Consider the following 14,920-nt stretch of genomic DNA (forward strand, 5'->3'; position numbering starts at 1 on the left):
GCAAATAAGATCGCAGGGCTTCAAAGTCGATGTCATACTGGTAATATGACATTAAGCTAATTAACCACTATAGAACATGAAGAAGAAACAAAGTTTACGAATGCAACAAGTTACTTTATTTTAAACAAATGACTAGATAATATATCAAGCATTTACAGACAGTAATTAAATGAGACATTTGGGAGTGGGGGACAATTTAAGTAAAGAGTAAAATAATAATAATTACTCCTGCTTGTTACCAGAAAGCAAAAACAAAAATACAATATACTGAAGGTTCAACAAGAAATCTTTATTGTTTAATAAAACAACTGTAGGAAAAACCAATACTAATATACTGGATCTTTGGTGAATGAAGATGCCTGTGAAATCTCACGAAATAGCTGATGGCCAAAACAGAGCATTTCTCGTTAGATTTCCACCATAAAGTTTGAATACACATTTGCTTTTTTTTTTCAGGTACAACAACTACTCCACTCTGCCATTAGAGCAATATGTTCAAACATGGAGATTAATCCCTGTGATTAAAAATATTATGGAGCAACCCTGAGCAAATTTTTAAATATAATGAGCTTGTCTCTTTGTGAGGGTTAGTATGTACATGATACATAACGTGTCTGATGCACTGTCTATATAAACGGAAAAACCAATTAGTTATGACAAGAATAGCAACATTCCCTCATTAAATTTTAAACTATGTAAACACATTTAAAGATACAACTCAGTTCTCCTAAATGTTAAAGATAAAATTCCCACCTATTATTTGGATGATACGCTTTACCTTGTTACCAGGTAACGATAGAGTTGACGCATTTGTATACTGTTTTATGTGTTTTATTGATTAACTGTTAATAGTTTTAACTGTGGGATATGTTTTTCCTGTTTATTGTTGGTTTTTACTAGCATTGATTTCTTCCCGGAGCTGTAAGCTGCCTTGAGTCCCCTTGGGTGAGAAAGGTGGGGTAAAACTGAAGTAAATAAATAAATAAATTTGATTTTTTTTTTCAGCAATGAAAAGCCAAAAGGAATGTTTTGGGAAACGTTTTTTCTCATAAGGATGACAGGGGAGGGATAGAATCTCTCTGAGGTTTAGTATTTGGCTAGGATTGTAAGAGCTCTGCATATGCAAGGAAGGTCTTGATGCCTTTTTGAACCTCTTTTGGCTGCAGGCTACTATTGACATCAAAGCCTTTCCCAAAATGTTATACTTTCAAAACGTATGGAGAGCTGTGGCCAAAACTTGGGACCCTGAGACTTTAGTCATTGCATAGAACCCAGTCTTCAGTTACACCTTCAGTGGCTCTCAGCAGTGAAAACTTCACCACAAAATGATAGGGGGTTTGCAGGAAGTTTATACAGAAAATGGGGTGGGGATCCATTCGGAAGCATTTTTGTAGTATTCCTAATTGATCCTGATTATTTCATAAAATAACAACTGAAACAAAGACAGTGAACACTATTACAAGGGGATGCTAAAATCAGTTATATTTTCATAACGACTAGCTAGAATCCATTAATTCATATTCTTTGAATTTCTATCACAGACAAGCCCATATAAAGCAATCACTCAAAATATGATCTTAAAAACCATGGATTCAAATCAAGTCACATCATCACCTTCGTAGTTCAGGTTGATCATATCCATTGCAGAATCTTCATTTAAAAAATCAATACAAACAGTTGGGCCTATTAACCCCTCAAATCCATATTTTCAAAGTGCAACTGCTAAAGTACCATATTTTTAATGCCCACTCTCCCACTGAAATTCAAATAATATAAGTGTAACATCATAGAAAACAAAATTGGTCATCTGGGTGCAAGTTAAAATCTTCAAAATGAAGATTTTAAATATATTTGGACAGAATACATGAGAAAAGGATGCAAATATTTATGTGTGTACAAGCCCCCCTCCCACCCAATTCTATACATCTTGCTTCCAGTATTGGTTCAGCTACATTACATAGAGTTACTATAAAAAACACTCACTAAACATTATACAACAGTACAGTATCAACTATTTCTCTAGAATTAAAATTGGGTCATCGCACAAAATTGGGGAGCATTGCACTTAAAATGCCTTTCAGAGTAAAACTGAAGATCCACCGATAAACTTTCATAGCAATGATCTTCTTGGTTCTAATACCTAGAGTTGCCATTTTACGTCATCAAGTGTACAGAAAGTAAAAGTGGGAAATGGGGAGGTGATCAGATAAATATACTTTCAGTTGTCATTAGACCAGTGATCCTCAACCTGTGGGTTCCCAGGTGTTTTGGCCTACAACTCCCAGAAATCTCATTCAGTTTACAGCTGCTAGGATTTGTGGGAGTTGAAGGTCTGGGGACCCACAGGTTGAGAACCACTGCATTAGACCCACTGAAAACAGTTTCATAATGATGAAAACAAACTTCAAGCTTATTTAACAATTGTGCAGTGCCAGGTCAAATACTATTAAGTGCTTGGCTGAAAAGTTAAAATTTTTACTCTACTTAGACTGATATTAATTACCTAGAATGAACAGTTTGAAACTAAATGAGCAAACTAATTTGGAGGAAGGCACCATTAAAGGTGGCAGGATTCGTCACCAAGTGATAAAACAGTTGATGTCAAAATATAAATTATTGGTAACAGAATCCACTTAATATTGGTGAAGAGCTTCAGTGGACAGTTCTTCCCCCTTCCCAGCTAGTTCATTTTGCACTGATCTCAGAAATTACAAAAACCTAAATAGTAGATGAGGTGAAGACAAAAAAATTGTTTCAGGGGTCTACATGTTCCATTATTGTTATTATTTAAATGAAAATATATTCCTATTATTATTTTGCAATCAGAGATTGCTATAGGTAGATTGGGGGACCAGATTATGTTTATGCTTTTCATTTTTGAGGGAAAAATTATTTTTATTTAAAAAACAAATGTGGACAATGGCAACAACAAATCTTATACAATATGTTAGGTATATATATGTGTGCGTATATATGTATCTGTACACATGTCATGATAGACTCATTTGGAAACAGGCTCAAGAAGAGTAAATGATCACTTAGGATAATACAGCAGACTCAACAAATAATACAGCAGACTCTAAATTGAGCCTATTTCTGTAGTTATTAAAATTGTAAGGAGTCAACAAGTTGTCCATTTACTTGTAAGAGCATCAGCCAGTACAGTCTATGTAAAATGAATTCTATAGTGTAACATTTATTTCAACCAGTACATTTTCTTTAACCAGAGGCTACAGGGCAAATATTATAGAGGAATGACAAAGGAACAATTTATGGATATAATACAAAGAAGGATTACAAGACTGCTCCTACGTTTTGATCTATTAAAGGGATTTCCAGAGTTTCTCAAGAATACCTTTTGTAATGGCACAGTTTTAGGTACCTATGTTTTTATATACAGACTATTTATATATATATCTATATAAATAACTTTGCAACCAAAATAATTGCTTCCAGAATATTACTAAGGTGTTGCAGTGTGAGTTCTGATGCTAAGGTATCACAGAGATTTCCATGCAGTCAAAGCAAACTGAAGGATCGACTATCTTTTCCTCTGCTGTATATAAGGATTCACAAAACCATTCTCCGAACTCCACATTCACAGCAGAATTTTGCAGCTTCAACTGGATATTTGGCGCCACATTCATAGCAGAATTTTGGTAGCTGTGTAGCAGGTGAATTTCCCTCACTGCTTTTGGAACTTCCTCCATTGACAGATGAGCCATCCCCGCTGTCACATCCAGTCATTCAGCAAGCATTAAAAAATTCAAAATGAAAAACATTACAAAGGTCAGATAAATAAATAATAGTGTATACATGAAATATAATACCTTTTCAAATTTAAAATCGGAACCATTTTTACAAGATTACAGACAAGTTACTACACAATCATAATGACAATTAATTGATCGATTAAAGCATTGGTGTGTTGTCGAAGGCTTTCATTGCCACAATCACTTGATTGCTGTGAATTTTCCGGGCTGTATGGCCATGTTCCAGAAGCATTCTCTTCTGACATTTCACCCACATCTATGGCAGGCATCCTAAGAGGTCTACTGTATACCATGCAGCTGTGGATGAGTCTACATAGGGACCACCAAACACAGCATTGCCTAAACATGAATCAAGGAATATCAAAGGCACTGCAGACTACTTCAACCTGAGAAGTCAGCCATGGCAGAGCACCTGATGACCCAACCTGGACACAACATATTATTTGAGAACACAGAAATGCTGGACCACTCTAACAACCACCATGTCACACTAAACAGAGAAGCCATTGAAATCTATAAGCATGTGGACAATCTCAACAGAAAGGAGAAAAACATGAAAATGAACTAAATCTGGCTACCAGTAATAAAAAAAACCCTCTAAAATAAGGACAGTAAATAAAGAACAACACTCAGAAAACAGGGGAATTCCATACAGGAAACAATCAGGGTCAACTAACAACTCCCAACAAAGTATTCTCCCAGACAAGAAGCAGACAGGTTTTGAAGCTGCAAGGCCATTCAAGGCGGCCAATTGCAACATTCATACTTGCCTCAAACATACAAGAGCTTTTTCTCCCACCCTGGACAGTCTACAGATATATAAACTCCACTTGCCTAGTTTCCCTCAGACCTCACAACCTCTGAGGATGCCTGCCACAGATGTGGGTGAAACATCAGGAGAGAATGCTTCTGGAACATAGCCATACAGCCCGGAAAATTCACAGCAACCAAGTGATAGTGGCCATGAAAGTCTTTGACAACACAATTCACTAATTCTTTAATCAATCAATTAATTGTCATTAGGATTGTGTAGTAACTTACAACAACCCAGTGATTCCGGTCATGAAAGCCTTCGACAACACCTATTAGTATATTGTAAAACTTCAGTCTGGTGGAATAAAAGGGACAACAACAAATTTTTATCTGTTTTCCCAACAAGGGTGAAGTCCAATTAGTAGGCACCACCACCAAATAAGATTAAATGAAAGGAGACATAAAATTGTTAATTTGCAGCCACAGCAGGTTGCTCTGAAGATTAATGAAGCATTATTAAAAGACTATATTCAAAATCTTTTTTGTGTGCATTTTTCCTTGATATACATCCTTTGATCTAAAACTGGTATTAATTTTTTGATGGTGACAGAGAGAGAAAAGAGTGGATTCTATTTTCTGCTTTTTCCCAGAGCTAAAACGGCAGAAGACAGCAGAAAAAGAAAAGTTTAAAAGCCTTTTCCTATGCAAAACAAACACAATCATCACTAAAATGAAGGCACTTTTATAGTATTTATTATTGTTCATTTTTTTTCAATTTTCAATATTGTTCATTTTTTTCGATTTCAAGCATCCTCTGTGGATGCTTGCCATAGATGCAGGCGAAACGTCATGAGAGAATGCCTCTAGAACATGGCCGTACAGCCCAAAAAATCCTACAACAACCCAGTGATTCCAGCTGTGAAAGCCTTCAACAATATATTATTCACTCCTTTTAGATTCCCACAGTAAGATGAGCTTTCCACATCCATGACTTGTTTTCTACTGGTTCGTCCTCCAACACAAAGCCACAATGCTAAACGATACATTTTTTTCTGCAATATTTCCAGGCAATCCCTCCAACATTTTAGAATTCCGAATTTATGAGCCATCTTATTACTGCCTCCTAAAACAGCTATTTACCTTTACAACACTATGGAAATTACCTGTTTAAGTAGCTTTCAGAGCTGTATGCTTTCCTTTTGTTTGCCATCATGCTCATGCCAGCATTTCTAGCTATATTACTAGGTGCTACGGTCTTTGATTTCAAGGACCCCCTGAAAGGTAATATGAATTCAAGGAATTAGACAAAAATCTTAAATAACATGCCATTTCATCACAACTCTCTCTATAGTGAGGAGGGTTTCCAACAGTGTAGAGAACTAGGATCTAGCAGAGAATAGGATTACATAGGGGATTAGACTGGGTCGTCATTTTATGTTGCTCTCTAATAAATTGGTCTCAGCTTTTTTAAAGACAGCAAATCATGTCTACATGTTACACTAGTCATCAGCAGTAGAGAATCTGATAGCATCTAGTCAAATGGGCAAAGAAGCAGTTGTTGACAGCATAATGGTTTCTTAAGGCAAAGTGCTGAATAGACATCCTTTCTAGAACATGATTCATCATGTTGCTTATCTGCTACTATTGTCCTTTAAGACATGATCTGAGCATATCAAACAGAAAACTATTCAGGGCAAGCCAAAAAAAAAAAAAAAGAGGTTGGCTCTCTCCTTCTTCACTTCAGTTCCTTAACAAACTGTGGGGGCAAAGAACTATGACATGCGGGTGTCACTTAGGAGGATGGCATTACTCTGAATCCCAGAATTGTATTATTTTTGGATTAGAATTACTAAGGAGTTACCTTTTCTTCCCTGTAACATATCTAGTGATAATATGGGTAATAAGCAGACTCCTTTGAATGGAGAAAAAGTGAATGAACTGCCTCAGAGACTACTAAAATATAGAACATATTAATCCTGATCTACATAGGCAATGCTCCATTGAGATAGCTTTCTGTCCTTGCCTATAAAATTATAGGGCCCTGTCATAGAATCATAGAGTTGGAACAGAAAACATGGGCTATCTAGTCCAATCCTCCTGTCATGCAGAAAAAGCACAGTCAAAGTACCACTGACAGATAGCCATCTAACCTCTGTTTAAAAGCCTCCAAAGAAGGAGCCTTCACTTCACTTCGAAGCAGAGAGTTCCACTGCTCTTACCATCAGGAAGTTGTTCCAAATGTTCAAGTGGAATTTCTTTTCCTATAATTTGGACCCATTGCTTCAAGTCTGGGTCTCCAGTGCAGCAGAAAACTAGCCTGTTTCTTATGACATCCTTTCACATATTTATACATGGCTATCATGTCTACTCTCAATCTTCTCTTCTGCAGGTTAAACATGCCCAGCTCTTTAAGAGGCTCCTCATAAGGCATGGTCTCCAGCCCTTTGATCATTTTAGTTGCCCTCTTCTGGACACCTTCCAGCTTGTCAATATCTCTTTTGAACTGTGGTGCCCAGAACTGAACACAGTATTCCTGGTGAGATCTAACCAAAGCCGAATAGAGAGACACCATGACTTCCCTCGTTGTAGATACTATACTCTTTTGATGCAGCCCAAAATCCCATTGGCTTTTTAAGCTGCTGTATTACACTGTTGGCTCATGTTCAACTTGTTGTCCATGAAGACTCCAAGATCTTTTTCACATGTACAGTTGCCAAGCCAAGTGTCACCCATTCTGCATCTTTGCATTTTGTTTTTTTCTGCCTAAGTGTAGTATCTTACATTTGTGCTTGTTGACATTCATTTTGTTAGTTCTTGCCCAGCTCTCTAATTATTATTGTTCTGTTATTCTGATCCTGTGCTCTGGAGTATTAGCTAACCCTCCTAATTTGGTGTCATTTGCAAACTTGATAAGCATACCCTTTAAACCTTCATCTAAGTCATTAATGACAATACTGAACAGTACTGGGCCCAGGACCGAACCCTGCAGCACTCTACTAGCCACTTTTGTTCCCAGGATGAAGAGGAACCATTGGTGAGCACTCTTTGAGTTCAGTCGCTTCACCAATTACAGATCCACCTAACAGACAGCATTCCTTTCTAAGTGATGGCAGACTGTCTCCTTAATGATCCGCTCCAGAATCTTTTATGGTATTGATGTCAGGCTGACTGGACAGTAATTGCCTGGGTCCTCTTTTTTCCCTTCTTGAAGATAGGGACGTTTGTCCTCCTTTGGTCTGCCGGGACTTCTCCTGTTCTCAAGAATTCTCAAGATTATTGCCAGTTGTTTTGAAATTACTTCTGCTAGTTCCTTCAGAACTTTTGGATGTAGTTCATCTGGCCCTGGAGACAGTATTGTTCTTGCATATAAAGGGTCTGGTGTGTGTATGTTTATGTAGCTGTTAGATTTGTCTTTTTCAGAAATCTTAAATGGAGGTTGGATGGCCATCTCATATAAATGCTTTAGCTATGTATTCCTGAATAGACTAAACTACCTATGCTATGGATACATACTGCCATCTAGAGGACGAGAACAAAATATGAAATTTTAGTACATTTGTAGATTCCAAGAGTAGCCATATAGACCATGCAACAAAGTAAAAGAAAATTCAAAATCCATAAAATAGAGATAACTAATTGGGCCAAATATTTTATATTTTGTGCATTTCAGTTGGCCCAATAGCAGTATCACTGTTTTGTAGATTATGAATTTTGCAGTATATTTCATGACATGTAGTGGTTCAGAACAGTTAATCCGACTTCAAAAGAGGAATCCTGAGATGTGAGGGCATTTGTAAAAGGAGTTTGAGAGAAAAGATAAAAGGCTGAACATTCTTTAGAAGACTGGGAGCTACAAGAAGAGAAGCTAATGCTAGAGACCAGGAAATGTACCATTAAGACCAAGGGGATAACACTATGATTATCAGTGTTTACATGGCAGCTTCCATATCAATAAGGTGCTCCAGCTTTTAGCCCTAAATTTCAAGGAGTTATCCAAGGCACTGAACCCTATCTCCAAAACAGGTTCAGAAATCTGGCTATCCTTTCCACTTCAGATTAAATCTTGGAGTAGTTTCACTGTCCCAATGGAATGGATGCCACCAACTGAATGAAAGCAACTTCTAACACCGGAATGAGCTAAAGCAAACAGCAGCAAACGTGTAAGGTAATAAAAAAAGCAACACCATGCCTATAACTCAACCAATAAGCAGATTTATTCACTCATTTATTGTGTATTTTGGTTGATTAACTTGGAAGCCCTACTTACAATCTTAAAAACTCCATCCTTATTATTCCCTCAGCTTTTCATCCACTCTGATGTGACAATTTCACAACCCTCAGCAAAACTACACTGATGGAAAAGGAACCTCTTGAAGCAAATTCTTTCCTCTTCCACCCCCATCTCATGTTATATAGATGACGGGGATGTGTTGTGGCTTGCAAAACTTGATGCAAAACTAGCTATGGTATCTTCTGGAGGTTGAGCTTCCATTCATAGAAGCTGCTTTCATTGAGCCCTGGAATGTCTTCTTATCCATCACTGTCCCACAATGAAGTCAACCTCTTTCAGGAGGGTGATCCAACCTCTATGTCGGAGCTTTTAAAATATTTCATGTTGGTGACACGCTTTTTAGAAATGCATCATTTCACGATGCATTTCTACTAGCAAATTGGGGCTTAAGCCAACTCCTTATGAGATGCAGACATATACTATACATAAATTCTAATAACTGAGTATACGGGGACACAACTTACCTCATGAAAACCTCTCATTCATATTTTAAAGATATAATTTATAAGAAAATTATCTTTGTCATTTCTCATTGCATTCATACAACACACCTACGCAGTGCGTGGCACACAGTTTGGAAACTCTATTGTATGCAATGTTTTAGGAGATATAGGCATTCTTGGGGAAAGAAGCCAAGAAAGAGTTTTAGCAACATGACACTGAAGTCATCCTGAGAAATCTTGACTTAGCATACTCACCCTGCTTGTGGGCTTGTCCTTGCCAAACTTTTATGAGCTGGAGAGGAAGTCTGGATTTTGGTTCCCATAGGTCCACTTTGTGGCATAATTTTATTTGCAGGTGAACCTGTCAAAATAAACATAACAGAACTTAATTTCTAAATTTAGTAGCTTTGTCTTTTTAGGGAAAAAATCCATTCTTCTATGAATAAACACATGTAAATACAGAGAACACATAGGGTGAAGTAGGAGTGCAAGGGGAGGGGGCTTTAACAGTCCACCCCCTCCTTATATTTTCCAGATTAAATTTGCAATGCACAAAGTTGCTATGAGGTCTGTTGGAAATAACACAAAGTAGGCACTTTGCCCCACTTTAGCAAACAATAGAATGACTGCTTAGAGAGAGGGTCCTTGGAAGCATAATTTACTTGTTACTTCAAAACACTGAGCAAAGTCATTCTGAGGGACATAGTACAAGAAACTCATTGTTTAGAAAAAAATAACACTATTTTTGTTTTTATAGTAATACTCCCAAATTCCGTTCCTGATCCAGGGGCAACGGATACTTGTCTTAGAAAACAGGTCCATGCAAATGTGCAGCTCTTGATAAGATCAATGATGGAGAAGGAACCAGGAGATTTATTGTAGTTTACAACCTGAAGAAATTCAGAGCCAAGGACCCATTCACTTTCTATGCATTGAAACCTGAGCCACTGGTCCACTTAGCTCAGTGGTGTCAATGTTTACAATCAAACAGCTCTTTTGAATTTTAGATATAAAGCTCTTCAACTTCAATTGGAATTTAGGAGTGCCTGGGTGTAAAACATGCTTTATGGAAGATCTGCAAGTTAAAAACATTTATTTGCTATTGTTCTACCCTGCAAGATTTCAAAAGTGACACTACACTAGAATTAATGCAGTTTGACACTACTTCAACTGCCATGACTCAATGCTATGGAATCATGGAGGATATACTCCCATAAGGTCTTTAGTTCTCTCTGCCAAATAGTGCTGGTGCTTCACCAAACTACAACTTCCACGATTTTACAGCACTGAGCCATAGCAACTAAAGTAGTGTCAAACTGTATTAATTCTACCCTTAGATACAGAAATGTCCCCAAAGCCTGACAAAGAAGTCAATGTGCATTTTGAGTAGAATGTCCTATTACCAAATGTAATATTAATTCAGGCATCCCCATTCCCCAAATCTGTAACATTTTAAAAACTATTACTTGGTTGTGGTAAACGCGAAGAAGCTGGTGGTATTGATCCTGTCGAAGGCATTTTCTTTACAGGTGGCTTGATCTGAAACAGAAATGAAATAACTGACATTAAGTCTAGTTGTGTCTGACTCTGGGGTGCTCATCTCCATTTCTAAGCTAAATAGCCGGTGTTGTCCATAGACGCCTCCAAGGTCATGTGGCTGGCAGGACGACATGGAGTGCTTTTACCTTCCCGCAGAAGTGGTACCTACTGATCTACTCACATCTGCATGTTTTTCGAACTGCGAAATTGGCGCAAGCTGGGGCTAACAGTGGGAGCTCACCCTGTTTGCTGGATTCAAACCGCCAACCTTTTGGTCAGCAAGTTCAGCAGCTCACTCATTTAACCCGCTGTGCCATCGGGGGCTCCTACTTAATAGCTTAGGCAATGATATTACAGTGTTCTGTACTTTCAACTGCTTTTCTTGAAATATTCCACTGCATTTTTTGTCATAGAATATACCTTCAAAAATATATAAGAACATCATCCCGCTTCTGCCTTCTCATGTAAAAAAAGTTATTGATACTTCTGAGAGCATACATGCTAGGTGTTTATTTAAAATACATTTAGTGTTTCTACTGTGTCTTCACCAATGAAATTATATATACTTGTTTCCACAGCTAAAGAACTGCATTCCTCTTTACATAATATATGTTATCAGCATTTTTAATAGAACTTGGATAGAAAACCGAGCAGATCATTATGTCCATGTACACATAGTTTACTGCTGTCTATAGCATGACTGTGACTCAAGTGTCTTTCTCAGTCCGCAGCAGCAGATCTGTTTGAAAAACATGTACTCTACTATGGAGATACACATCATCCCCAATGAACTACCATCTGCACTGGATGTGAATCTGAAAGACCTGGAGTAATAGCCTTTTTTAGTCAGAAATATCCTGATATCATTCTCTGAACGTCAGTTTCCCACAGAATGGAAAAGACATGGACACACTTCATTGGGTATCCATAGGTTTAAAAAAAGGAGTATAAAGTTTACAAATCTGGTCATATGAAACTACTGAATTCATTATCACCTAAATACCACTAACCTTAGAAGTCTATGAAAAGATATCAGAAATATCAATGGAAATGATGATCAGTGATTACCAGGGAACAAAAAACAACAAATCTCACAATACAATTTGCTGCAGAATGAGAGAATGACAGATCTATTGCCTGCATGTTTTGCTTATTGACTTCCCATAGACATCATGTTGGCCCTTTCATAAACATGAGATGTTTTGCCCTGATGTAAAGGGGCTGTTCTTATGTTCTCCAACTGTTTAACACCCTTGTGGCCTGGATTTTGTTATGATTGTAGACTCTGAAGTACTTTTCACATTAAAGGGGATATTAAAAAATTAAAAACAAAAACTTTGGAGCAAAAAGCAATTTTCACCAAATTCTTTCCACATAAAAGGCCTTTCAGGGAAAAGATTTCAAATCAATTTAATTATCACCCATAGACTTATTGGGGTTATTATTTTCAAAGGTGGAATGAAAACAAAACATGCACAAAATTTCCAGTCCCTCAAGTCCTCTGAAACCGTTCAAACAGCAATTTGCATGCAGTCTGCATATTGGTGCTGGTCTGGCTCCTTACAGGTTTGGTTAATTTTGGTTTTTTTCCCCTTAAATGTCTAAAAAGTATAAAATTCTACAGCTGTAAAGCTTGTTTTAACTTTAGGAAAGATTTTAATAGAGGATAGAAAACTTAACAAACCCTTTTACCCATTTTACCTGTGTTCGAGTAGGAAGCTTCCCTTTAACTTCAGTAATTGGTTTTCCTTTATTAGTAATACGGGCTGCCTGCTCTTTACAAAAATTGATGTGTCGATCAGCTGCACTTTCATTAAATCTTCTCTGGCAGTATGGACACTGGATGTAATCTGTATTCAATAGTGTCCATGAGACAAGAATAATAAATTCAGGTTTACTGATTAATCTACTCACCCATTTTTACTCATAGATCTGGCAGCAAAATATACACATAACTACCCACTATAGCTAACTATAAATGTTTAAAACAGCAGCATAATGTACTCGTATGTTTGAAGTCAGTACTATAATATTATAATCAATTAAGAACCAGCAACACTGGCACTTCCCAGTATCTTTACAAATGAATGTTTTTCATCATGCACCTAAATGTCAGCAGCAAATGGAAACTTGGAAACCTTGTAAATAAGAGCAGTCTCCATGGAGAAAATCCTCCTCAACAATTCCAAGGCAGTAAAGGAAATTATTCAGAAGGTGATGGAAGCACAGAAAATAAAAGCTGTCTAAGATTGTGCTCTTAGATCTGAGACTAAGAGACCTTAGTCTCAGATCTTTCAGAGTCTTAAAAGTAAGAAATAGCACCTTAAATTTCTGTAAACCATATTAATTACAGTACGGCCCCTGTATCTACTAGAGATATGTTTCCAGATGTCACATGAACCACAAAAATAGTGAACACTGCTGAAATTGTGGCATTCTGGCACAAGACTATCATAGAGTTGCACCGGAGAACATAAACACATTTTGTCAGATGTGGATAAATAAAACTGGATTTAACAGTATTGCAAATATAAGGGTAAACATAATTACAGTGAGCAGTTCCCATCAAAATCTGGATGTCATTTTTTGAAATACAAGTTATAGCTTTCAAATAGCAATCAATATTTCTGTATTTATTTAATATCCCGCCTTTCCCACACACTATGGGACCCAAACCAGCTCACAACCACATAAAACCATTTAAAACTACAAACCAGATGATAAAAAGTTTTAAAAATAAAATTCAATTAATTTAAAATACAAAACAAAACAACTCAATTGCATAAAAACTCTTCTCCATATCAATTGTAAGATCAATCCTCAGAAGCAGGTCCAACTATAGTCCAGTCATATATAGTTGGTGCCTGTGCAGCAGTTCTGGAATTTTACATAGATAATGAGGCTTGGCTATGTAAAATTCTTATCTATGTAAAATTCTGGAACCATAGGACCATAGGTGTGCATTCCATAGAATCCACGAAAAAGAACACAAAAACTCTAACTTGGTCAACAGTGAACTGAACATGGTCATAAGCTGGCTTTTTCGAAGTCCATGATCCAGAACTACAAGTTACAAAAGCTGCAGCTCACTGAAACAAACACAACCAGTATAGGCAAGGGATATCTCCAGCAGTCCATGTGAAACTGATTGACTTCATTTTCAAAGTGTGAAGTCACTAAATCATACGGAAACTGTCGCAGATTAGTCATGTTCATACTAAGGGAACAACTGAAGAGAAAACTATCTAGAAAATTTATGTTGAACAACACTGTCAAAATGCAATTGTAATGTGAAAAACACATGTTTGCATATCTGGGAGGAGTGGGACTGCAAGAAATGTGCATTCATGTGAGTTCAGGAACTAGGTTTTTTAGTGTTGCTGCCAGTCTTCTCCCACTGTCATTATGCCTACTGTCTTGGTGTTCATATTAAAGGAAGAAATCACTCAGAGATGAGGAACATCACTGAGTGATATCACTCTATTCTGATTAAGGCTGATGGAAATTTCAGCTTAACAACATCTGGTGGGCCAAACATTCCTGGCCCTGCATGAAAAAATATAAAATAAGAAGATCCAGATTTTGTTGGACTGGAGGCTTCTTTCTATAATATACTAGCTGTCCCCTGCCACGCGTTGCTGTGGCCCAGTCTGGTGATCTGGAAATGAAGTAATGAGAATGTGTTGGTTTCTAATATATGTAATGTCTTTATGCTTGAGGCTAAACAGTATTTCTTGTTGTTTCTTTGGCGGTGTTGATGTGGAGATTGTCTGGTTTGCCTACTCTGGAACATGTAACATATCATTGTCCTTCTTTAGGGGTCCCTTTGAAATCTTCGATACTGCATCTGTCATATACATATGTGTGTGTGTGTGAATGGCTGGATGGCCCTTTGTCAGGAGGGCTTTGTTTTGTTGCCCTGGTGAAGGGAGCTGGACTGCATGGCCTTAAGGCAGCATTTCTCAACCTGGGAAGTCAATACACCAAGGGGGGGGTCACCAGGGGGGTGTCAGAAGGGTCATCAAAGACCACCAGGAAACACAGTATTTCCTGTTGGTCATGGGGGTTTTGTGTGGGATGTTTGGCCCAATTCCATCGTTGGTGAGGTTTGGAATGCTCCT

At 37.5% G+C, this 14,920-nt stretch overlaps 2 protein-coding genes across 2 annotated transcripts in view; one reads left to right on the plus strand and one right to left on the minus strand.

The window, feature by feature from the left end:
* IL7 (interleukin 7) overlaps positions 1–14,920 on the plus strand; it is a 48,223-nt gene that overhangs the window by 19,369 nt on the left and 13,934 nt on the right. The gene's annotated exons all lie outside the window — the stretch shown is intronic.
* The window catches only part of ZC2HC1A (zinc finger C2HC-type containing 1A), a 38,919-nt gene continuing 24,267 nt past the window's right edge, over positions 269–14,920 (minus strand). The window contains exons 5-9 of the mRNA XM_060775520.2: positions 12,501–12,649; positions 10,727–10,799; positions 9,516–9,621; positions 5,690–5,800; positions 269–3,730 (exon numbers count right to left, since the gene is read on the minus strand). Coding sequence (XP_060631503.2) covers positions 3,571–3,730; positions 5,690–5,800; positions 9,516–9,621; positions 10,727–10,799; positions 12,501–12,649 — 599 coding nt within the window. The 3' untranslated portion in view covers positions 269–3,570. The remainder of the gene's footprint in view (positions 3,731–5,689; positions 5,801–9,515; positions 9,622–10,726; positions 10,800–12,500; positions 12,650–14,920) is intronic.

Source organism: Anolis sagrei, chromosome 4, assembly GCF_037176765.1.
Source record: "Anolis sagrei isolate rAnoSag1 chromosome 4, rAnoSag1.mat, whole genome shotgun sequence".
Taxonomy (NCBI): Eukaryota; Metazoa; Chordata; class Lepidosauria; order Squamata; family Dactyloidae; genus Anolis; species Anolis sagrei.